Source organism: Pelodiscus sinensis, chromosome 1 (genome assembly GCF_052426305.1).
Source record: "Pelodiscus sinensis isolate ZL-2025 chromosome 1, ASM5242630v1, whole genome shotgun sequence".
In the NCBI taxonomy this organism is placed as follows: domain Eukaryota; kingdom Metazoa; phylum Chordata; order Testudines; family Trionychidae; genus Pelodiscus; species Pelodiscus sinensis.
The window spans coordinates 125,948,116-125,974,461 of NC_143052.1; the positions used below are offsets into that span (position 1 = coordinate 125,948,116).

Sequence of the window (26,346 nt, forward strand, 5' to 3'; positions counted from 1 at the left end):
AGGATACAATTAAAAAAATGAACACATTTTGCTTCAGCTACCCCAGACTAACACGGCTACATTTCTATCACTATTCTAACAAAATAAAAATTTAATTTAAAAAAAAAATTATTTAATTTTTATTTTTTTCTGTTCTGTGCGAGGTTTTCCCTTTAAATCTTTTAGTCTCCCTTCCTCACATAGAAATCCTGAGACTACGAACTTTTCTTTTCTGCTTGGAAATCTGAAGAAATGGGCAGGTCAAAATTAAGATCACTTATAGGGCTTAGGGAAAGTCTCACTGAAAGTCCCAGTGCAACCCTTTTATCTCCAGAGAACAGAGACAGGGTATTGTGTGAAGTTCTTATACCCAAAAGCTACGTCTATACTGCGCATTGTTGCACAAAAAGAAATGCAAATGAGGTGTGGGGATGAATATCGCCACACCTCATTTGCATACCTAATGAGCCACCATTTTTGCACAAGGGGGTTTTGCGTAAGAAGGAGCTGTTTACACTACTCCTTGCACAAAAAAAACCCCTCTTACACAGGAGTCGTTCTTCCTGAAATTAAGCGGCAGAATGGCTCCTGTGCAAGAGGGGTTTTTGTGCAAGAAGGAGCAGTGTAGATAGCTCCTTCTTGCGCAAAACCCCCTTCCAGAAAATGGCAGCTCATTAGGTATGCAAATGAGGCACTGCTATATTCATCACCTTGCCTCATTTGCATATCTTCTTGCGCAACAAAGTGCAGTATAGACGTAGCCCAAGTGACTTTTAAGTTCACTCTAGTTGGACAAGAGTGAGAAGTAGTTTAATTTAGACTTGCATGTAGGAATGGGTAGCTGGTGGTGATATGTGAACTGACCCTAACCCTTTTCTTACACCAACGGTACGTCTACACTGTGGGGGGTTTCCGAAATATTGGAGGTATCCCGGAAAAACTCTGCCACGTCCAAGGAATGTGTTTGCTCTTCCACTTTTTTTTGTGGAAGAGCAAACACGCTCTTTTGGGGAGCCCTGTACCCAGAGAAACTCATCTAGACTGGGTCAAATGGTGGAAAAGCCTATTCCAGAAAAGCGATCGGAAAAAGCTATAGTGTAGACCTAGCCCAAGTGAGAATCTGGCCCTGAACTTACGGTCTTTGTGTGTTTGTATAGCTATCTTTCATGGATCTCTCTTATGCTGGGTTTCTCCCATTGCAACTAGTAAGTCCTGAAACTTAGAGATCCAGTCTTGAGGTTTTCCCTGTGCAACTCTCAGTCAAAACAGATTATTCCAGAATACTGTAGTTTTGATGATTTCCACGGGACTGAGCTGGAGAGGAATAATGAATACTTGTATCCACTGAAGCTTTTAGTTCTTCATCTTGAAAAATAGACTCATTTTCATGGTTAATCTTTTCATGGTTAATTTTTTTCCCTTCTTAGAGTTGGACTTGAAAGGACAGATACTATTCGCTGCATTAAATCTTGCCGGCCAAATGATGTCAGCTGTGTGTTGGATCCAGTCCACACAATTTCCCACACAGTCATTTCATTACCCACATTCAAAGAATTTACTAAACCTGAAGGTAAGTGTTCCTTGTTCCAGTTAACAGTGTATAATTTTTTTTAAACAAAATCTCCTGGAAATCCTTGCTTAAAGCCAGAATAACTATCAGTACAGTAAAATGTTTGCACAGTCCCAAATTCTATCATTTATTCCTTCACAGTTATTTATTACTATTTGTGTTATTGTAGAACCTGAGATCCCTAGTCATAAATCAGGAGTTTATGCCTTTGTGGGGGCAAAAATCATTCTGAGCTCAGACACACCCAGGTTCCAGTTTAGGAGAATATTTGAACCTGAATCTTCATGTGTATTATGTCCACTGTGCACAACTCTGGCTATGAAAAGGGGCATAGAGATGGAAAAATGTTTTAAATTCCGTTTGAGATTATAGACTTAAATAAACTAAGGAAATCTGGAAGAGAACAGTGTGGGATTCAGAGAATGTTGGGAGGAAGATATTTTCAAAAGCACCAGTGAGATTAGAATCAAAGTCTCATTGAAAGCCAGTCTACTTTGTGTACTCCAGTCACTTGAACCCTTTAAAAAAAAATCCACCTTCCATCTTTAGGCCATTGGCTGGATTTGAAACTAAGTCTTCCATCTAAGCCAGAGTCTTTGCACTTTAGTGGGGAACATCGGGGAAGCTTGTGCTTCTGTGGCTTGTGTGATATTTATGGGTCGTCTGTACTTTGCCTTTTATGAGTGTAATATTCAGTTTCAGCTCTTAAAAATATTACTCACTAAGGGCCAAATGTTGAGCTTTGTGTACAGCTCCTGTTGATTTCACTGGAAAGAACTTACAACTCCGTGGTAGAATTTTGCCTTCAGTAACATTGATGTGGAAGATGCACATTTGTGTGAGGTCAAGGCTTTCACTGAACTAATCTATATTAAGAAACTTCAGGGTTCCTTGCTCACTTCCTACCAAATAAGATTTTTCTCCAAATATGCCAGTATGTCTGATCTCAGTAAAAGACCTGTGCACAGTCGTTGGAGTTTCTCTGGGTATATCTGCATTGCAACACTATTTCGAAATAACTAGCGCTATTCCGAAACAACTTAGTCCATGTCTACACAGCAGGCAGTTATTTCGAAATAGTGTCAAAATACTGTCAAGCTGGGGGACTTCTTACTGTGACTCCTGTAACCCTTGTATGAGGAATAAGGGAAGTCAGAGGAAGAGTGCCCTATTTAGAAAAAAGTGCTGTGTAGACGCTCCCTATTTTGAAATAAGCTATTTCAAAATAAGATAGGCAATTGACATAACTTGAGCTAAGCCCTTCAATGTAGACACACCCTCTTAGAGCTCTAGCAGATTTAATCACTATTGATGATCCTTATTTCTCAATGTCAGTTTTATCACCTATTTTCAGAGCCTCTGTTACATAGGTGTCCCTAGGAAGAGCAGAGCCTTCTGGGGTTTTTCCAGTGTCTTGCACTGAGAGACTTTAGAACAGATCCAATCACTGGAAAAGCTTCTGGAAAAACTGCAGAATCCTAAAACAAAATTGTTGCATCTGAGAGATGTTTTTTAAATTAATTTTTATGCTCCCATTTGAGATCAGAGCCAGAATCTCAGCCCTGGCAGTGCTGCTTCAGTGGAAAGTACTAAGAGCTGCTCTAAAGGAGAAGCTGGGGGCTCATACTCACAGAAATTCTGTGCTACCTGTTCCCCAACCTTCCATTTAGAAGATAAGAGGGAGTGGGTCCGGAGCATGGTACACAGCCTGCCCAATTCTTAGCTAGCACAGTGGTTCTCATGGGACTGCTGCAGCCATCATAATTTCTTAGACCACACTTAAGGCTGCTGTGTTTCCACCAAAGAGAATCTTCTCAGCATACACCACTGGCACCCTTTTCCGGAAATGCTTAAAACGGAACAGTTTTTCCATTATAAGTATTTCCGGAAAAGCACATCTACATTGGCAGGATGCTTTTCCGGAAAAGCACTTTTTCCGGAAAAGCATCCGTGCCAATGTAGACCTGCTTTTCCGCAAAAAAGCCCCGATCGTCATTTTCGCGATCGGGGCTTTTTTGCGGAAAAGACTACTGTGCTGTCTACACTGGTTCTTTTCCGGAACAGTTTTTCCGGAAAAGGACTTTTGCTCGAACGGGAGCAGCATATTTTTTCCGGAAAAACAATGACGATTTTACATTAGATCATCATTGCTTTTCCGGAAAAGCAAGCGGCCAGTGTAGACAGCTCGCAGCTTATTCTGGAAAAGCGGCTGCTTTTCCAGAATAAGTGGCCCAGTGTAGACACAGCCCATAAGTTTAGTGGGTCCCGGAGGCATTGCGCTATACTCATTCCCTAGCTGAGGGAGCAGTTTATGGTCATCTTCATGTTTGAGTGGTGATTGACATTTAGATTGATCTTGTGCTTTCACTGCGGGCCTTTTGATTGTGATAGCTTGGGATAGTAAGCTAGGGAGAAATAGGGAAGCATTTTGCCAGCCCCCACGATGGTTATTACTCTTTAACACATTTTGTGATGCTTCTGTTCACAGAGATTATTTTCCTTCGTGCCATAACACCCGTCTTACCAAACAACCAGGCAGAGATCATGTTTGAAATAACAGAAGGAAATCTAAGGGATTCCTTTGATATTATCAAGCGTTACATGGACAGCATGACAGTGGGTGAGTACAGTGGGTGCATATAGTGTTTTCTATGTACAGAATGTGTTCTTTTTCTTCCCAGTAATATTAGATGATATAAGTCAAAATGGGAAAAGGAGTGTGTCTGAGGTACCCCTCAGCCTGTATCAGTGACGGTTTGATATTCAACCTGTCTGGTCCGATAGGGTTCATCTGATGTGATTTTACAGACTTTGGCCTCAGCATAAATGTGGGGACATATTTAAATATAAATCAACTGAGAAATGGATCTAATTACAGATGTAAATGTCACCTTTAAAACTATTGTAACTCAAGCAATTAGAAGTACACCATACAGCATTTCAATGGTAAAATTTCTTGAGTTGCTGCTGCTGCTTCTATTTTTTAATTGATTTTACTGTTTAAATAGTACAGTAACAATTATTGGTGAATGTATTGGTTCAGTGGCAAGGTTCCTCCCCCTCTGGGAGGCCAGTCTACATCACTACATCTCAGCATGTCACCTGTGTGATGGGGAATTAGCGGCTCAGCAAGAGTCTGCAGCTTGGGCCTGTATTCAGGGCTGAGGAGCAATGACAGGTAGCCCAGGCCTTCAGGTAGGGCAGGGCAAGAAAGGTCGATGGCTCAGGCTGGTGTTCAGAGTTTAGCAGCAAGTGGTATAGGCATCCTGGCCTCATCAGATGGCCAACAAGTGGTGGCTCTGGGGATAACCCACTCCATGCGCCCCAGGACAGGGCCCTAACAGATATGCCAAAGGGTCAGCAGAGATCCAGACTGCAACACATTGACCTTTGCTCCAGCAGTGCTGCCCCTGGTTCACTTCCTATCTCCCCCTATGGGCATATCTAGTCCTGAAGAGGGTTGTTCAAATCATCTGGGTAGAAGACCTGTGGTAGTGCTGGCAACTCCTCCACAGTCAGGCTGTCGTACAGTTCTGGCAGCTTTGACCAGTCCTTAGCTCCTCAGAAGCCAGCAGCAGCCTTCCATCTTGGGAGCAAGCAGAAGGCAAATGTCTCCTCTGGCGGCTAAAGCCCAACTGAGCTGTCAGACCTGCTTTTTATACTTTGTGTCCCGTTCACCCAGCAGGAGGGGTGAGTATAGCTAGAGTTGCCAGATGATTTCAACAAAAATACCGGACACACTTGACATTACATCACAATCTACATTACATCTTATTTAGAAAATACTGGACATTTATATTTTCTCAATTTGTTTCCTGAACAGAAAGCTCAAATATTGGACTGTCTGGTTCAAAACCAGACAACTGGCAACCCTAGATATAGCCTCCCCGCTCCCCCCGAAAGCTGCAGGAGGGGTTCCTCCCTCTGGTCCCTGAGATCCCATTCCACCTCACTACAGTGAATAATAGTTGTTTATCATGTAACTATGGGGTACTTCACTGAAGTTGTAACTGTTTCAACTTTGATTGGCAGGTCAAATTTATTTTGTTACGACTTCATAACAGTAAAATGCATAAGCAGGCAGAGAGATTGCTTGCTAGCAGGTCTCAAACTGTGCTGCTGTCTTTTGAGGGTCTGTCCGTTAGGCATATTCAAGTAAATTCCTGCATGTCTTGCAGCTTTTTGGCCTGTATTAGAGAGGTCCATAGAACCATTTGGCTTAGAAAGGACTTGTACATAGGACACAAAGAAACTCACAGGATCAGGTTACGCCCTGAAGCATGGAATCTGAAGTAAGAGATTTGCTTGGCTTTGTCTTTGCATACACATATGCAAACAAAAGAACATTTTCCCACAATAATTTCTGTTTAGTATGTGCATTTTACACGCTCTGCCCAGATTTATCTATGTGCTTTTGAAGAAGAGTCTCCTTAAGTGGGTGGGTAAAATCCTTACTTTATTTTTTACATCTGAAAATGTTGATGTAGAATAGTTCTTATGAGGCACTATATTTAGCCTGATCTCTAGGTGGCACTGCTGTATTTCAGAAATGTGACAGTAAGGTATTAGCAATGTCTAAGTATTTATATTACTGCAAAATCAAGTCATTAGGTTTGTATTTCATTCTATATCAAAGAGAAGTATGCATCTGAATGCTAAGAGAGGCTTAAAATATTATAAGTTTCAGGCATTGGTTTGATTCTTTAAAAAAAAAATAAACATTATCAAGATCACTGTAGCTACAGTAGTTTTCTTCCATTGCATTTGTTCTTATCTGAAAAAAATAATACCATGCATGGAATTATGACTGGCCATGACACTTGCTAGAGGGAACAATAGGACTTAAAGAAAATGGCACTTAACTAAATAAGCTGACTACATATTTTATAATATGTAAGAGAAGGATGGTCTTGCACACAAATCTAAGAATCAGTTGACCTAATCTACATACCCAGCTGCTCAGGAAACTTTCTGGCTGACGTTTATCTTCTTATGCTCCTACACTTCCTTGCAGAGGTGGTGAGGCTTAATGAATTCTTATATGTAAGAACACTTTGAAGTTAATGCAGACAGAGCTACAAGGGTGCAAAGTGTCATTGTGTATTTAATGTTCTGGATGGATTCGGTTTACATTGCTGAATGGCAATTCAGGGCTTGAATAGTGGGAGCAGGAACGGGACCCCATTTTGCAAATTTCCACTTAAAAACAACGATGAACTAAACTATCTGCCCTTCTTTCAAACTATTTTCATAGGTATCAATTGGAAATTAGAGATGGCCATAACTCTAATTCTAGAAAAAAATGATGAAAAGTTCAGAGGGAAAAAGCCGTGTAGTTTACATGAAGGGATAGGGATTCAGGCCACTAGTTTGAATGCATGAAATCAAGGACACAGATTGGTGCTGTTAGCAGCAACTCCACTGCTCATATTATATTTTTTAATTTTAATATCTCCCAGAAGTGTTCGAGGAATAATGCCTTTTGTTGACAGAGTTCTGTCGACAGAAGGCGTTATTGCATCTACACTGTCCTTTGCGTCTACACTCTCAAGCCGGTTTGTTGACAGAACTGGATGCAGTCTAGACGCTCTTTGTCAACAGAAGCTTTGTCGACAAAAACCTGTAGTCTAGACGTACCCTATGATGGCAAATTTCAGTCTGTTGTAGGCTCTTCAGAAGAAGTGGGTCTACAGGAGAGCTTTTAAAAAGGAACAGTACTAGCTTGATGGACTAGATCAGGGAAGGTGTGGAAGATAGCAGGGAGATGGTTGTTGATAGAGAGAGACAGAGAAGGTCTGTCTAGACTACAGGGTTTTTTTTTTTTTAAAAAGTGACTTTTTTTTAAAAAAAAACTTCCCCTACATCTAGACTGCTGCCGCGTTCTTTCGATAGTAAATCAAAAGAACGTGGCAGTTTTTTTGACTGCGGAAAACCTAATTTTATGAGGAAGAACACCTTTTTTCGAAAGTGCACTATGTAATGCAAACTGTGTATCTTTCAAAAAAGCCTCTTTCAAAAGAGGCTTGCAGTCTAGATGTAGCCTAAGAGACAACATCAGATGAGTAGAGAAGATTTATATAGACCCAGAAGACAATGGCACAAAACCTGAAGAAAGTTGCCACAGGTTCCCTTGGGTACCTGAAGTGTGCTACAGGTGAGTGAAAGCAGAAAGCCTGCAAGGAATGGAAGATGGGTGGATCAGCAAGGAAATTATCTCTTGAAGCTCAGAAAGTTTATGAATAAAGTGAAAACTGGCAAAAACCAAGCAGATGGACCTGCAAAGGGAATTAAAACGAATAGAAAAAGATTCTTTAGCAGTATATATAAAAAGAAAACAAGGAAAGAAGTGGAATCACTAAGCACTGAGGATGGGGTATAAATTACAGGTAATTGAGACATGACCCAATACCTAAACCAGGGGTGGCGAACCCGTTAGAGACGAAGAGCCAAAATAGCGGTGTATAGAGCACGAAGAGCCACATACCGGGGGGAGGGCAGGGGAGCTGTTGAGCCAAAAAAACTCCCCAAAAAAAACCATGCCGCGCCAGGGAAAAATAGGTGCCAGTACACTGTCCTGGGGCATACCATCACAAAAAAAACACTGGGAAGGGTGAGAGGTACAAGCTGTGGGAGGGAATTTGGGTGCAGGAGGAAGTAGAGAAGAGGATGCTGACTCAGGGAGGGGGCTCCAGGCTGGAGAGTGTTGGTTAGGGGGAGGGTTGGGGTGCTGAGCAAGCTGCAGGCTTGTGGCTGTGAGGGTGCAGGAATTTGGGCTGGGGTGCATGAGGGGCTCAGGGCAGGGAGTATGATGGGCTCAGGACACAGATTTGCAGATGGTGCTGGAGTGTTGTGTCAGAAGACTGGGGATGTGGGGGTGCAAGAGTTTGGGGATGTGAGTGGCTCAGGACAGGGGGTTCCAGTGTATGATAGGCTCAGGTTTAGAGTCTGGGGGGTGCAGAAGTGTTATGATGTTGCGGCCAGATGGGGGCTTGGCCCCAATTGAGGGCTTGTTGGTCAGGCTTCATTTTTAAATAAAATATTATGTCAACACAAAATGTTTCAGTGTTGTCTTTGAGAGGGGCGAGGAACCTGTTTTGAGTCAGGTTCACTGACCCACAGAAAAGTTAGTCGGGGCCACGCAAGTGAGATGCAAAAAAACCTAACCCCCCCCCAAGCCTCTCTAATGTGGCCCCAACTGTGCTGGTGGGGCAGGGTGCCCATGGGAGAGGTCTGGCCAGGGGGAAGGGACAGACAACTGGGGCCAGTAGCCAGCGTGCTCGCTGCTCTTCCCCTCCCCTTCCCCGGCACCCCCTGCTCTAATCCAATCTCCTCCCCTTCCCCAGAGCCAGGCACATTTCCCCGCCCCAACCCAATCCCCAACCTAATTCTTGGGTTGCGGAGCTGCCGCTACAGCCATGCATGTCTCTTTCCAGGTGCTGGGGTGCATGCACTGAGTGGGCAGCCTTGAGATGTGCTGCCTGGGATGCTGTGTGCCCCCCGCCCCCCAACCCAATCCCTCTCCCTTCCACCAGACTAGAGCAGGCATACCCTCCACCTCGCTCTAACCTAATTCTTGGGTTCTGGAGCCGCCACTACAGACACATGTCTCCCTCCAGGTGACGCGCATGCACCGAGCTGCCAGCCCACCGTGCGCACCCTCCCCCCCAACCTTATGCTCGGGTCCCGGAGCCAGAGCTGTGCCACCGCCGCTACTACTGCCACGCTCATCTGGGATGCCATGAGCATCCCCCACCCAATCCCCCTCCCTTCCCTTGCCCTTCTCCAGAGCCAGGCATCTCCCTGCCCGTTCTAACCCAATTCCCCTCCCCCACTAACTTTATGCCCAGGTCCCGGAGCCGCTGCTGGTGCCACTGCCGCACCCAGAGCAGCTGCCACTGCCTGTGCTCAGCAGCTGGCTACTAGCACGTGCAGGCCGGAACGCTGAGTGCAACCCAGCCTGCACATGCAGGATATGACGCAGTATGCTGGGGGCCGCAAGTGGAACGGCACGGGCTGTGAGCAGGCATGCAGCTCACAGCAGCCCAGCCATGAAAGTGGATGACCTGAGCAGTTCTGTGGTTCTGTCCCGGTTCCATCAGGAGCTGCAGTTTTTTTCATGTGGGTTGGCCACCCCTGACCTAAACAATTATTTTGCTTCAGTTTTTAAACAAGACTAATGAAGAGTTTATGGGTAATGGGAGGGTGGCAAATGGAAATGAGATTATGGAAGTAGAAGTTACCATATCTGAACGGGAAGTCAGATTCAAAGAGCTTAATTTGGCTAAATTCAGCGGGCCCAGATAATCTCCATTCAAGAATATTAAAGAACTGGCACATAAAATTACAGGACCAGTAACAAAGATTTTTAATGAATACATAAACTTGAGGGTCATGCCCAATGCCTAGAGAATTGCTAATATAGTATCTATTTTAAAGAAAGGGTAAAAAAAGTGATCCAGGAAACTACAAAACCATTAATTTAATCTCAATTGACATTGAAAACTGGAGTACTAGAAATGGGATAAATGTAATATTGCAAAGTGCATTTAGGGGCTAACAACAAGAATTTTTGCTATAAGATGGGAATTTATCAGTTGGAAGCAATAGAGGAAGAGAAGGACCTCAGTGTATTGGTTGACCACAGGATGATTTTGGGTACGTCTAGACTACATGGCTCCGTCGACAGAGCCATGTAAAATAGTTTACTTGGCATAGTCAAAGAAGCGGGGATTTAAATAATCCCCGCTTCATTACAGTAAAAATGGCCGCTGCGCTGTGTCAACGGAGCCATGTAGTCTAGATGTACCCTATGAGCTGTTCCTGTGATGTGGCCATGAAAAAGTCCTTGGAATCACGGGAGAGGAATTTCCAGTAGAGGCAGGGAAGTGTTAGTGCTGTTGTACAAAGTAGTGGTGACACCTCATTTGGAATACTGTGGCGCAGTTCTAGTGTCCCATGTTTATAAATGCAAACTCAGAGAGCTTGACCTGTTTACTTAAGAAAAAGAAGGTTGAGGGGAGATGTGATTACACTGTATGAATACTTGAGTGGGATAAATACCATAGAAGGAGAGGCATTATTTATGTTAAGAACCAGTGTGGACAGAAGAATAAATAGATATAAACTGTCTATCGACAAATTTAGGCTACGTATACACTACAAAGAAGTCGGAAAAAGATATGCAAATTAAGAACCTCAATTTGCGTATCTTTTTCTGCTTTTCTTCCGAAAGAGGCTTTTCTGGCATTTGGCCTGTCTACACGGAGCCAAATGTTGGGAAAAAACCCTCTTTCGTAACATCCCTTCTTCCTCATAAAATGGGGTTTATAGGAATGCTGAAAAAATGTGTCTGCTTTTCTGATTTTTTTTTTTTTTTTTTTTCAAAAAAGTAGACATGTTCCTTGGATGCAGCAGAGCTTTTCCAAGATACCCCCCATATCCTGGAAAAGCTTTTAGTCTAGACGTACCCTTAGATTTGAAAATAAAGGAAGGTTTCTAACTATCAGAGGAGTGAAATTCTGGAGAGCCCTTCCAAGGGGAACAGCGAGGGAGAAGGTGGGGCGGAGGGGGGGGGAATCTAACTGGCTTCAAAACTAAGCTTTTTAAATGTCTGGAGTTGAGGGTTTGAAGAAGTTGCCAATAATTGTCATGTAGCTTAATTGCAACTGCTAGCAGCAAGTATCCTCACCAACTTGTGATGGGACACTCTATGGGACGGTCTCTTGAGTTACTGCGGAGAATTCTTTCCCAGCTTTCTGGCTGGTTGGTCTTGTCCACATTCTCAGGATCTAATTGACTGAAGGAAGGAATTTTCTTATGGGACAGATTGGCAGAGACCCTGAGAGGTTTCTCCTTACTCTGCAGCTCACTTGCAAATTTAAGTTAGTGTAAATAATGCATTCTCTGAAGCTTAAAGTGTTTAAATCATTATTTGAGAACTTGAATAACTCAACCAGAGGTTTTAGGTCTATTAGAGGAGTGGGTGAGTGAGATTCTGTGGCCTGCAATGTGCAGGAGGTCAGACTAGATAATCATTAAGGTCCCTTCTAACCATCATGTATGAGAAGGTTAAAATAATCAATATCTGAGAAGACCTGCAGGAGAGTTTTCCTTGGGTAAATAAAATGAAACAGATGGATCTCAAAAATGCTATTTATGAAGATGTTATTGCACACTGGCAAAGGAACAGGGAGGAGCTAGTGATGAGCTCGAGGTTAAATCCAGAGTTACAGGGAGATGTGGAACAAAGAAGGCGTGGGATCAGGTGTTCAGTTTTAGCCATTGTGAGTGTAAGTTGAACACGTGAGACTCATTAGGATTCAGGACTGGATGGAGAGTGACCAGTCAGGTGGTAGATTTGTGAATCATCACTGTGTGGGCATTGGTAGCTTAAGCTGTATGAATGAATGCCTGGAGACAAGAGATAATATAATATATAGACACAGAAAAAAGGAGTTTAGGGAGGAAAGTGCCCTGAGGGGTGACAAAGGGGGTGAGTTTGAAGCACAGACCCTGAAAATTGGTTAGCAGGAAGTTATCCAGACCTTGCTGAGAATGATTTAAATGGAATGTAAAGGAAGGAATGTAAAAATGGTGTGGGATTCCTACCTCCAGATATGGTTAGAACCTCAGTTTTGCATGGAATCCTAGAGACATTGATAACAATACTAAATCACTTTGGAGAGGGGTGGAAAGAAGTGTAGACCGACTTTGTTTTTTAAAGCCTTTTCCAGACTTTTGGCTGCATACCTCTTTAACCAGCTGTCAGTAAATGATGAAGAATATGTTAATATCCTATTAATGCCTGAGGTATTATAGGGTACTATAAAGCTCTTTCCTCAGCTATTCATTCATTTTCTTAGCTATGTATAATACCACTTGTAGTCAGAAAAGCTGGTAAATTTCAGGAAGACTTTTTAGAGTTCTTAATGTAGCTCAGAACAATACTGTTTGATATGTTACTGCTGTTAGCAAAAGCTTTCCAGAAATAAATAACTTACAGAATTTCAATTTATTAGTTCATGTATAGTAGTAGAGATTTTTTGGGAAGGTGGGATTCGTATTTGAATATCCAGATTTCAGTAAACAATCTGATAGCAGGAAGCTAATCGGTACTGATTTTGCAAATATGTACTATTGTCGGTGGCACTAAATGTTGGCCTACAGATATAAAGGCATTATATTTTTCCTAAGTTCTACAATTTTGTAATTGTACAAATGTAGGGCTGGCTAGTAAGGGACCTCAAGAAATAAATATATACTAGATCCAACTTGAAAAATGTGTTAAAAATATAGGTTTCTGGTATTACCAATAGATCTAGGAGTAAGAGGAGACTGGGCATCCAATGTGACACCTTATGATATCTTGATGCTTGATTAGTTCAGGAACAGCAAATAATATGATACCTATAACACAAGCTTCTGTGCTTTACAAACAAAAGGTATGATTCTCCTCTCATGCCCCTGTTGCCCCCAAGTAACTCCCTTGATCTCAGTTGAGTAACTCTTGATTTACTATATTTTGACTTGACTAGGTCTTTCACATTCTACTATATTGTATGCCATGTCTTTTTGAGCCGTAATGTAAGGTTCACATCCCTTGTGGATATAACTAACCTGTGCATATACCAGTGTCATCATTATTCCGATTAAGTATATTTAGCAAGGGTATAATGTAGGAGCAGAGGCTTTAAAAAAGAAAAAAAAAAGGAAAAACTGAACAGAATGAGTGGCATAAAATATACTGGGTTTTGGTGGCTGATTAAGAAGCCCTGCCTTAATACACTTGTAGTTCTATCACTTGCCAGAGTTGTGGCTATAATTTTTTCTTATCTGCACACTAATCTGTGTGTGGTGTAAAATCGGCACCCCCATTGTACAAACAACAATCTTTCTTGAGCTCCTTTCATTGGCCAAATTGAGCCCAAGTGTAAGCAGTTTCTCTTATTGAAATCAAGGGGAATTGGGCCAGTTATACCAAGGAATACATTTGGCATTCTCTCTTTGGACACAACTACAAACAATAAATACAAATAAATATCCATCATTCATATATGTGACAAAGCTCCAGCTATGCCCCATGGGCCCTGCACTTCTAGGCAGTTATTATATGCCTCAGAGGCTTGCTCAGACCCTACACGCTGCCGCTTGTCTTTTATAGAGGCCAGAGTCATAGCTTACTGAGCCAGTCTCATCACTGGCAAAGTCAAAGGATTGGGGGGAGACTCCTCCATAACCCTGGGTCTCTTTTTTCCAGGCTCATTCTTTTTAGTGGAGTGGGAAGGGTTGGGGGAACCCAGACCTGCCCACTAGTCTGGGTTCCAGCCCAGGGACCCTAACCAGTGGCAACTGACAGGGTTTTTCCTATAGCCCCAATACAGCAGCCTTCTCTCTTGACCGCTTCCCTGGTACCCGACTGTATAATTCCTTTCTCAGCAAAACACTTCCTCCTCTCAGTCCATCATTCTTTTCCTTCCCCCTCCCTTACCTGAGGGGAAACCTTTTAAAGTAACCAAGCAGGCCTTAATTGGCTGCAGGTGTCTGATTAGCCTGTTTCTTCAGGTAAGCTTGAAATTAGCCTCAGGTACTTGCTTGCCTTGATTATATGGCTGCAGCCCGTGGCAGTTTATTCAGGAAACAGTAAAGCATTCACCCAGCTCCCAGTATGTCTACCCCCACCAAACTATTGTAGCCAGCTGCCCTGGATCTATCACATAGGCTGCATCTAGACTGGCATGATATTGCAAAAATACTTTTAACAGAAAAGTTTTTCCGTTAAAAGTATTTCCGCAAAAGCGAGTCTAGATTGGCACTGATGCTTTTGCGCAAAAAGTGTTTTTGCGCAAAAGCATCTGTGGCCAGTCTAGACGCGATTTTGCACAAGAAAGCCCCGATCACCATTTTAGCCATCGGGGCTTTTTTGCGCAAAACAGTTCTTCCCTGTCTACACTGGCCCTCTTGCGCAAGTATTCTTGCACAAGAGCGCTTTTTCCTGAGCGGGAGCGTGAAAGTATTTGTGCAAGAAGCACTGATTTTGTACATTACAAAGTCAGTGCTCTTGAGCAAATTCAAGCGGCCAGTGTAGACAGCTGGCAAGTTTTTGCGCAAAAGTGCCTGCTTTTGTGCAAAATCTTGCCAGTCTAGACACACCCATAGAGTATAACTAGCATAATACAACAATGAACGTCTTGCAATACAAAACTTCAGCAGTCTGGCCATCTACAACCAGCCTATAAAGCAATGATGTAATTCAACAGATTTTTAGAAGGGGTTATGCACCATATACGAAGGAAGATGCAGGGTGTGGGGCACCGCTGACTCCCTAGGGTGCCCACAAATCTGCAAGGCACGCCTCAGCCTTGTGAGCAACAGTTTGTGAGGCCCAGCCCGGGGTCAGGGCCGGCGGGTGGACAGACAAGGGGTTTATACAAATAGTCAATAGTTGACAATTTAAGTCACAGTCCTGAGTCAGGGTGACAAGGGTCTATCACCGGTTGTTCAGCGATTACAGCTCTGGGTAGGCCCCAGCCCGGCAGGGGGTCAGGTCTCCTCACTCTGGGAGAGCCAACAAACGCAGGGTTTTTCCCCACAGGGGGGAACCTGCCACCCAAAAGGAGGGATGGCAAGGGGAGGAGGGGACATGGGCCCTTCCTACTCCACTGCATCCCAGCCCAGGGCCCTGGTCGGTGGTGATCCAGGCCGTTTAACGCCAACGAGGTCGAGGGTCAGCGGGGGTCCAGGCCGCAATGCACTGCCCATCCGACCTCCATGTCCTCAGCCGCCCTGAGGTCGGCTCTCCCTGGGCTGCTTTCCAACCCGCCTGGCGAGCCTACTAGATTGTGGCAACGGTCCGGTGGATCCTCGGGCAACAGCAGGGCTGGCAAGGGGTCCATGGGCTCCAGTTCAGGCAGGGCTCCAGGTGGGCCAGCCCAGTTGTTGCTGCCTGGCGAGGGTCCCAGCAGGGTCAGTGTGGGTTCGGGCAGCAGCCAGTGTCTCTGCAGTCCAGGCCAGGGCTCCGGGATTGGCAGGAGTCCAGGCGGCCCAACCCACTCCTCGGGCTGGGGGCAGTGTGGACGAGGCCTTTGCTGTGGGAGCCGGGACCAAGCATCTGCTCAGCTCGGCTTCCTGGCTCTGACTGAGCCATGGCCCAGACCCGCCCTCTTGCTTCCTGTGAGTGGGGCTAGGTGTGGCTGGACCCGCTCACCAAAAGGTCATAAAGGGTGCTTCCTCTTCCGGGTCAGTGGGTGGCCATGTTCTGTGCCAGTCTCATAACAGCATCCAAGCTTGCTTCCTTCACAGGAACAATTTGTCAGTAAGTAATCTCATTTTTGCATTTTGTATGTCTTAGTGCACAAATGAGAACAGGTTACCTGGAAACCATTTTGTAGGTTGGATGCTAGATTCATTATCTGAACTTGCCCTGTCAGATGATTTAATAACTATCCTACTCAGTAGTCAAAATCATTTCACCTGCACCCCCAAAATGTGTAAAGTTGTAAATGAGCAAGAAATACTAGTAAAGGAACTGAATGTTCATTCTGTATAAGAAAAATGGTGACTGCAATTTTCTTGCAAGAATTTTCTTGCTCAAGCAAATTCTGATCTGATGTCAAGTTTCACTCCAGTGCTTTGTACAGTAGCTAGTTAATGAAATATTCGTCATTGATCTATATCCCACTTTATCCCGCACCTAGAAGATGTAGTACACCACAAAAACATTAGTATGTCATCCTCTGTTAAAGTTTTTATAAAACCAGCAGACAAATCCATCTTACTGTTGATGATCTGGGAATTGCAAAAGGCTGCCTGCTTGGGGAAAACTGAGGGAACTGATACTGAGCATAGGAACTTTCACAATTGCTGTCAGTCACTAGATCAAATGTATGGTATGATATGCTCTATTAATTTTTAAATAATGTACTGAGATGTAGCACTCCAGATCATGTATATGAGGAAACATGGCCATATCTGGAGTTTCACACATTAGAAAAATATATACCAGAATGATATCAGAATATAGCATTGCCACTGACTGTATGCACTCAGCAATGTGAAGTACTTTTGCCCTGTTTGCAAAAGTACTTCGGATGCTTTTCAGCTGAGGATTTAAAAGAGCAAAGAATTGTTATGTTTAATGGTTGTGGAGCTATTGCTGAGTTTGTCCATCTGCTCCTACGATCTCGTTCCTGCCGCTGTTTCTGCACTTCATGAAAATAATAGACTCAAGCCAAATCATAAATCTTTCCCAGCATGGATGCCATGGCTTACTTTTAAAAAATCATTATATTTAAAGGGGTTAAATATGGTGTACTGACCCCTTACTTTTGTCTTATTCTGGGAATTTCGTCAGGGATTAGCGTGCATTATCACTCAGAAAACTTCATTCTTCAGAAATTCTGCTAACAATAACAACACAGCCGTCATCCTGAGGTGATGACTAAGTAGCTATGTAAGGGCTCTCACACCAAATCCTCAGGATTAGGTAAATTGAATCACATAAGCATGTCCTGCTGTGTGCCATAATGTGGCTCACAGCCAAGAAATGCTTACGGTTACAATAATTAATTGCCTTGGTGACATGGATATGCTGCTATTTTGGAGCTTGGCTGAAGACGGATTATGAGGCAATAGGACTGGGATGGTCCAAATGTTAAGAAGTGTGCACCCAAATTATACACACAAAATTGATAATTGCACACACATTAAGTACTCAGATACTGGGACTAATAAAAACTATAGATATGAATAAACAGTATTGTGACTTAAAGAAGAGATTGCTTAGTTTACACATGGTCATATTTGGTGTATATAATTTAGGCTGCTTATTTTAACATTAAGCACTGAAGTTTTTCCCATCTTTTTGTGACAGCTGAAATACTAGAATTACTTACTTAATCCAGATAAAGTTTTCAAAAGTTTGGGACTGAAAAGATGAAAGATGTAAATGATGGGAAATAGTTTGCTTCTCTGTGGATAGTGCAAGTACAGTTTGTGCAGTTGATGCATGAGTAATCTCACTGTGTTGGCAGCTCGGAAACCCTTTGCAAAGTTTTGGCCCCAAGGCAAACCCAAAATCTAGAGGCACTTTAAGTTTGCCAAAACCAAGATAAGAGCACATCTTTCTGAACTTACTCGGTACCCTTAATAAAGATCATAGTATTCTTAAACTAGCCAAACCTCACTAGAATCCAAGGTTACTTTTAACTCCTTCATAATACCTCAGCGATAAGATCTAACATGACAAATAATAACTTTGAAACTATTTACCATTAGTTTCCAGCCAAAAACTTATAAATTCCATGAAATCTATTTATAGTTAAAAACTACAGGTTCTTCTTCTAGTTAATCAAAAGCTTTTTATAGCTTAGGACTGCAGTTATTTTTTGGAAAAAGGTACGCAAATTGCTAACTGCAATTTGTGTCCCTTTTTCCGATTCTTTTTTTTTTGGAAGAGGCTTTTCCGACATTTGGCCCATCTACACTACAAATGTGGGGGACTTCTGAAAGAGCGCACTGCTTTTTCGGAAACTGATCCAAAAAAGTGGATGCATTCCTTGGATGCGGCAGAGATTCTCCGGGATACCTTCAATATCGCAGAAAAACCCTATAGTGTAGACATAGCCTCAGAAGTGTTAATAAAGTTATTTTTTGATGAACAATTGAAGTAAATGTTAGACTCACTGGTCCCGGATGAGGGAATTTTCTGGACCAGGGAAGGTCCTCTGCCTCCGGCCCCCTCAGCCTACTGCCCCTCCCTGCTGCCCTCTCCTTCGGCCTCGCTGCCAGCCAGGTGACATGGCTGCTCTGGCCGCGCCGTGATAGCTGCTGTTCCAGCGCCATTGCCAGCATGGCAGCATGCAGCCACAGCCCCACTGCAGTAGCACCAATCCTGCTGCCGGCCGGCACACAGCCCCAGTTGGGCTGCTGACCTGCCACAGCTCCAGACAGGCTTCCCCTGCTTAGCTACCGCAGCCCGGCCTCACTGCCAGCCAGGCTGCCGTGACTCTGACACCACTGCTGGCCAGCACACATGGGCTGCCCCTGTCCCGCTACCATGGCCCCACTACCGCCACAGGTCTGCTGAGCTCCTGGCCCCACTGACTCGCCTTTTGTGGGGCTCTCAGCTGCTTGCCCTCTTGCTCCAGAGCTCTCCTGTTCAGCAACATCCACAGTCCTGCTGGATCATGGAAGTATGTTGGTGGACGAGAGAGTCCCTGTTTAGGGAGGTGCCACCTTTATTGCATTTATAATAAATTGCATAACATCAAACATGCTCATCATTGAAGTAAGATTCATTTTAGTTGAGAATATCCCTGAGTATGGCAATTCTATTATAGTTTCCTTATGAATCAAGAGAATGCATTCCTTGTAACGAAGAATAATTAATCCCATTATTTATAAGAATGTATCACTCATTTTAACAACTTCATAAATGTCTCCCATTGCAGTCTGAAGAGTTTAGACATAGTTGTTTGTTTGTTCAGACTTTACATAAAGTTTCATTTATAAATGATTTATGCATTGTTAATAAATGATTAATAGAAGTCATAGGTATGTTACAGACAGGAGCAGTATGTGTAATACATAGTGAGAGAGACCTCAGTGGAAGGCGTTGTACATAGTTAGAAGTAATCAGTTGTCTAGTTTGTCTCTGTAGCAATCTATAACCATTGATTATCGTTTATAACCTAAATACATAATAATATAATATAATGTAATATAATATAATATACTTATCTCATAGAACTGGAAGGGACTTTGAGAGGTCATCAAATCCAGTCCTCTGCTCTCACGGCAGGACCAAGTACCATCCCTGACTTTATAAATACAACTTGAATCAAACTTCACAAATATTAAATTAAGATGTTTAGGACCAGGGAAATAGCTGTAATGGTGGTAATCTCAGAAAAGCAGAGAAGTGATGGAATCACTCCAATAAAAGGGAGTTTGAGGAGAAAGAACAGCCCCCAAATAGATGCTTCTCTGGATCAAGCTACAGATGATGAACTGCAGCATACCCTTGATTACAGGGCTCTCTCACACCACAAAACCTACGTACATATTTCTTGTTATGAGCTGAAATTAGTTACTGCCTCATTGCTTATAATGAAGAGGGAGCTGTGCATTCAGAAATGTAGTTTGATTGAAAGAGGCCATGCTGAGGAAATATAAGAAAAAGTTCTCTCTTATCTGATTTTCAGGAAGCATACAACAGTCATCTAATAACAGACATAGTTAAGATTGCTAAGTAGCATAGCTTCCTGTTCACACATGCACACAGTGCCCACTCTTGGCTATATTTTCCCACACCATGTCTACCCAAAAGTGTGTGCATGCGTGTGTAAAGTTTCATTAACGTCCTCCTTTAAATACAGTACTGCACTTGATTTGGAGAGCGTATGTTTGTGTATGATTGTGAATGCTTTGTCACCATAATTACTTAGGGTATGTATGGTGCTTAGGAACCTGAACCGTGATGGGATAGGAAGAATGTGCATCAACCATTTAACAATTTCTGGAGATATTGTACCTTTGAGAGATTTTAACAGAAAGGTGCAGGGTTCTTATGACCATAACAATCCTGTCAAATAAGGGGTGCGGTATTATGGCCAATCTGTTTCACACCCAGAAATGCGTCCTTAAGGCAGCTAGTGCCCCGAGTAAAAAGAAATCAGGAAGAAATGTGCCTCAGAAGGAAGTCTCTGTTTCCTAAGTCAGCTCCTTGCTCATAACTGCCTGCAGGCACAACCTAGCTGTCAGAGTACTAGCAATTCCCAGATGCTTCTAATGTCTGCTGGCTCCAAAGAGCTACCACGTTACTTGAGGGTTTTCCATCATTCAAAGGTTAAATGATCCTTTTCATTGTCCCTCCACCATTTTAATGGAATTTATCCTCATTGCTCTTGCATTATTTGTGACAATGATAAAGGCTCACACTCTCCCCCCTTTCTTCCCCCCTGGAATTTCTGATAGAATCTGGTTTATTAATAAATTAATGTACTATAGAAAACAAATTATTTTTTGGTAATCATCATTGCAAGGCATCAAACCATGCACACACAAATATCTCCAAAGATTAATCCTTGAGCTGCCACACCTGACAAACATAAATATGGTGAAATGACTCTGACAACTCATTCATCAAAATTCAAAACACTGACACAGAATCCCATTTACTTTGAAGTATAATGCTCTTAAAGGATTGTGATTTAGGCCTTCACTCTTGTTTGATGGTATGTTATGAATATTTCACTGCGTAACACGTTTAGAGGATTAGGTATATAAGTGGATATATTAAAATGGATCCACTACTAATGTAGAACTTGTTCACAAGAATATAACTGGGTCATAAATAACTGTGATGGTTAGGTGCACATCTGAAGTACTGGCAAAGGTGAAAGATGGCCCGTCAGGGCTGGTACGGCATACAGGTAAGAAGTGGCCGTCAGTACCAGATCATACACAGCTGACATTAAAGCACTACCATGGCAGTGATTTAATGTTGCTGCCCCTTTGCCACACCCCTCCCCTCTCCACTCCGGAAGCCCTGCCAATAGGGTCTGAGAGTACTGCCAGGCCATACTGACAAGGCTGCCGACGGGAGGATCAAATGAGGCAGCTGCTCCTGGCCCTTCAAATTGCCATTGGAGCCCTGGGACTCCTGGCAATTTCTGCAGCAGCAGCAGCCATAAAGGGCTGACTGAGGGAGTCTAGTCCCCTAGTCCTGTCCCTTCTGCCTGAGATCCTGTTCCTTCCGGGGGGCCAGGACTACTCTCTTTATTTTAGTGTCTTACAAAGTGATCTAATTTTCAAGTCTGGAGCACCGAAATCAAGCAACTTATTCAGAAACATAAATAAGGATTTAGAAGCCAACTTTAGGCAGAGGCTGGTCAGTGGTGCTGACTGGAGCCACTGCCAACCCTTTTTGACCAGGTGTTGTCAAAAACGGGACATTTGGAAAACTAACCAGTAACAGAAAAGAGAACTGCTATTTCTTATTTTGCAGCTGTGAAGGGATCTTCCTTTCCTAGGAACCCTGCACACTACAGAGGTGGGGTTGGAATCTTAAAGGATGAGGAAATCACTCTTTTCCATTACCCATACCTCTGCACAGGGGAGCAACAAGAGCCTGCAGAGAAAAGGGTGGGAGAGAGCCCACTTAATTCCTTGTACATAGTAACATCTTCATGGGGTAACATTTAATCACCAGGGGTGCGTCTACACTGCGCCCTTAACTCAAAATAAACTATGCAATTTGAGCTATGCAAATTGTGTAGTTTATTTTGAGTTCATTTCAAAATAGCTTATTTCATAATTTGGCACTGTCTGCACAATGCCAAATTTCACAATAAACTGCTTTTCTGAAATGTCCCTTAATCCTTGTGGAACGAGGTTTAAAGGGATGTCGGAATAACACGCCTGTTATGTCGAAAGATATTTCAAAATAAAAGACACACTGTCAAGATGTGCAATAGCTATTTTGGAATACTGAAATATCCCAAAATAGCACTGTAATGTAGATGTACCCCTAGAGAATGGAAATGTCTTTGTGGGGAGAGGCAATCAGAGAGCGAGTCTAGAAATCCCACTGGGAACCCATAGGAACAGACATATTTGGCACGGAAGCTTAGGGTGAAGTCTTTGTTGGGCTATTTTTGAGCTATAAAGCCAAAGGAAGGATTTGGGTTTGGAAACTTGCTCAGGCTCTGCAGCTCTGTTGAGCAGCGAGAAGGAACTCTCTTCAGGCACTGGATGTTTTTAGATGTTTGATAATTTTTTTCAGATTGTCAGTTTGTGCGGCAGTGCCCATTTAAGGCTTCCTAGAGAAATGGCGAGGGAAAAATAGGATTCAGATTTTGTCGTTGAAAAACTACCTCTTAGGTGTCAGTCACAGCTCCACAATTAATCCTGCTTTCAGTGAAAAGCTTCACATCTCTCTCTCTCTCTCTCACCTACAGCAATTGAATTTAGTCAGAAAAGCCACCCTTTGGCAATTCCAGCATTAAACAGGGCAAAATTATTCCCCTTTTCCTTCTTCATCATCATTTTTATTTACCTTATGGAAAAGCAATGGGTCTCTCAGGATCCACCAAGTACTCTTGTCTAGTGTTTCTCTGATCCTGTTTCACAGCTTGCTTGTATGGCCACCGCGCTCTGAGATCCCCAGGCAGCTATTAATCATAGGCAGGCAGTCGCCAAGCGTGGAAGAACAGATCAACTGGATATGTAACACAACAGCTGAAATGCACAAAAGGCGTGACAGGGCTGCCAAATGTGTGATGGTTGTAAAATGTTCAGTCCTGCTCCTGTTGAAATGATTAGAACAGTTGCCATCAGCCTCCATGGCAGGAGCAACAGGGGCCTAGACCCCAAGCCAGCCAAATTATCCCTCTATATTTCTTAAACTGCTCCCCATTGCCCCAGGCCTGATCAGACCTGACAGCTGAAGTCTCCCCCTCTGGCAAATGACAGCAGGTTCTGCAGAGAGTAGCTGTCACCCTAGCATAGCTGTTAACTTCGCATGTCAGTTAATTTCTACTGCAATCTTTTCCCTCTCTTTGCAGCCTGTGACTATATTTCACAATGAAAATGACACTAGCAAATGTCCTGAAGGAACTGTATGTCATACACTATTTCATGTGACATTGCACATGTTAATTTCATGGTGTACTCTAGCTAATTATTTTCACATATCTGCCTCATGCTGAGGGTCTGCTCTCACTCCCAATGATATCAGTGGGGAAAAAAATCCCACTGACATCAGTGATACAGTATCACACTACAAATAAGCAACTGTTTTATAGTTGTGTATGTTTAGGTTTAAATAAAAGTGAACCGCTAGATATTCTGACACTCGTTCAGCTATATTTGGTATTTCAAATATGCAACCAATATGCTTTTCCTTTCCAAATACCGTTTCCGGAGTGTCTCTTTAAAAATATACCACACAACAAACAAACTGAAAGGTGCATATGATTCTCAGTAGAGATGGATTAAGATGTACTCTGCAGATTAAGAATCCAGAATGTGGTTCTTTCCCCGTTTGTTCTCAATGTCAGCTACCTCGTACCCATGCCTCTTCCCATAATTTCAGGACAATTAATCCCAAGTTTATTTCTGAGCATACAGGATTCCTACAGCTAAACAATATAATACAATCTATTGGCAACTTTTTCAGGACAAGTCCTTTATCCTCACAAAAAATGGTTTGCATTCAGTACTTCCATATTAAATGAAGTGTGAGATTTTACTTCATTCAAAATAGTAGCATCATCAGTTAGCTGAGGGCAAAAAGTGCTGTTATGATGCCAGCTGAGAGACATCCCAAAAGGGAGATTAGGACACCAAACATACAAAACTGTTTGTTAGTTTTGTTTTTATGTTTTGATGCTATCAAACCACAGTAAATGACTTTTTTTTTAACAGTGGTAATTGCACCCACATGTAAGAAGGGACAGTGCAGTGTGGTCCAACATGTAACCAGTTCTGAGAGGAAAATAAGGTTTTATGTGTTAGTTAATATGTACAGAACATACTGAAGTGGATGTAAACTTTATATGAATTTTGGGGGGATTATAGTATTTTGATTACTGGGTTTTAATTTTGTTCTTATTATGTCTCACATTTAAAGCTAGTGTTGCCTAAAGTGCCAGAACATCTCCGCAGACCTCACCCACCTCTCTGAAACAGAAGAAAATAACACAATCCCCCCTCGCCCCCAACATGTACAAACATAATGGGCACCCAAAAGCCCTTTGTGAAACTCATCTTCTTCATTTCAGCAGTGAGCAGGAATGTAGTGTTTTGCTAATAAAATAAGGAACATAATGGATTGCACCCATCCTAGATGTTGCATCATCTGGCTCCCTGGTTAGTAAGGGAAGTGGAAAGTAGAATTTAAAAAAAAAAAGTGCAAAAAGATAAAGATTAAATTTTTTTTGCAGTGCACCTAAAACATGGATAGCGAGGCCTGGTCTACACTAAGGATGTTAAAATGGGGTTAATTGACGAGTCAACTCGTTAATGGAATTTCCATCAACTAGTCGATAGGCACGTCTCAATTCCTCCTTTGAAATGTACAAGAGCCCCTGCTGGAACTCCCCAGCTGATCCCGGGCTCCCTGCGGCATTTGTTGGGAAGCCTGGGGTCAGCTGGGGATTCCCCAACTGACTCCGGGCTCCTAGCGGCATGCAGCGTAGCATGGAGCCTGAGGTCCATGGCTGTGAAATGCACATTTCAAAGGAGGAATGTGGAACTCCAGGTACAGCTGGGGGCCAGCGGGCAGTCCCGCTGACTCCAGGCTGCACACAGGTGCCTTCTTTGAAATTCACAAGAGTCCCAAGCAGGGGCTCTTGTGCATTTCACAGCCATGGACCGTGGGCTCCATGCTATGCTGCATGCCACTAGAAACCGGGGGTCAGTTAGGGAATCCCCAGCTGACCCCGGGCTTCCCAACAGATGCTGCAGGGAGCCCGGGATCAGCTGGGGAGTTCCCAGCTGACCCCGGGCTCCTAGTGGCATGCAGTATAGCATGGAGCCCAGGGTCAGCAGGGGATTCTCAATCCCACACTGATCCCAGGCTCCATGGCTTTGAAATACACAAGAGTCCACTGCTGGCCCCAGGCTGTACATGCAGTTCCGCATTCCTTTTTTGAAATGTACAAGAGCCCTAGCTTATTGGATAGTTGGCTAGTCGACTAGTCTTTAACATCCTTAGTCTACACTAGGGAATAAGTTCAAATTAAGATATTCAACTTCAGCTACATTAATTGCATGGCTTAAGTTGAAGTATCTTAACTTGAATTTTGGCACTGTCCATACTGTGGGAAGTATCTTTTCTACTTCCCTTACTCCTTGTAGAAGTAGGTCTACCGGCATTGACAGGAGGGCTCTCTCAGTTCAAATTAGTGTGTCTTCACTAGATCCGCTAATTCGAACCCCAGAAGATCATCTAAGGCTGCTTTGATCTTATCTGTAGTGTAGACGTGGCCTGAGATTGACTATCTGAATGAAATATTTAAATCCTGATTCTGCACCATTAAAATTAATGGCAGCTTTTACATTGTTGTCAGTGAGGACAGGATCAAGTCTATATACCCAGTGGTTATTACTACAATTTGCTTGTCTCAATAAAAATGTATCTCTGTGATACAAATTTCCCATTAAATAAGGGAGAGGGTTAAGAGAATGAGGATGGTCCTGTAATTAAGGCACTGACCTCAGGAGATCTGGGTTCCATTTCCTGACTCTGCAACTGACTTCCTGTGTGCCCTTGGGCAGGTCACTTCGATTCTCCATTCATATAATGGGAATAATAACTGCTATCTTTTTGTCTGTATTTTCATTTAAGATCTTTGGGGCAAGGGCTGCCTCTTACTCTGTGTTAGTTTATAGCCTAGCACAATGGGGCCCATGTCTTGTCTGGGGCTCCTGGTCTTCACTGTAGTACTAATACTTAAAAATTAATGGGAGAAGTTTAATTAAAACACCCACCCTAAGAAGAGAGTCACTAGTTACCCAAGATGAGTGATCAGGGTTGTGATATCTGAGGGTATGTTTACACTACCACCCTAGTTCAAACTAGGGTGGTTAATGTAGGCAACCGGAGTTGCAAATGAAGCCCGGGATTTGAATTTCCCGGGCTTCATTTGCATATTGCCAGGCGCCGCCATTTTTAAATGTCCGCTAGTTCGGACTCCGTGCCCGCAGCTACACGCGGCACGAACTAGATAGTTCGGATTAGGCTTCCTATTCCGAACTACCGTTACTCCTCGTGGAACGAGGTGTACCGGTAGTTC

General features: G+C 43.1%; 1 protein-coding gene across 1 annotated transcript in view; it reads left to right on the top strand.

Annotated features, from left to right (window-relative positions):
* Positions 1 to 26,346, top strand: part of FBLN1 (fibulin 1) — a 120,693-nt gene that overhangs the window by 75,076 nt on the left and 19,271 nt on the right. The window contains exons 15-16 of the mRNA XM_006127754.5: positions 1,407 to 1,549; positions 4,038 to 4,169. Of these exons, the coding sequence (XP_006127816.2) occupies positions 1,407 to 1,549; positions 4,038 to 4,169 (275 nt within the window). The remainder of the gene's footprint in view (positions 1 to 1,406; positions 1,550 to 4,037; positions 4,170 to 26,346) is intronic.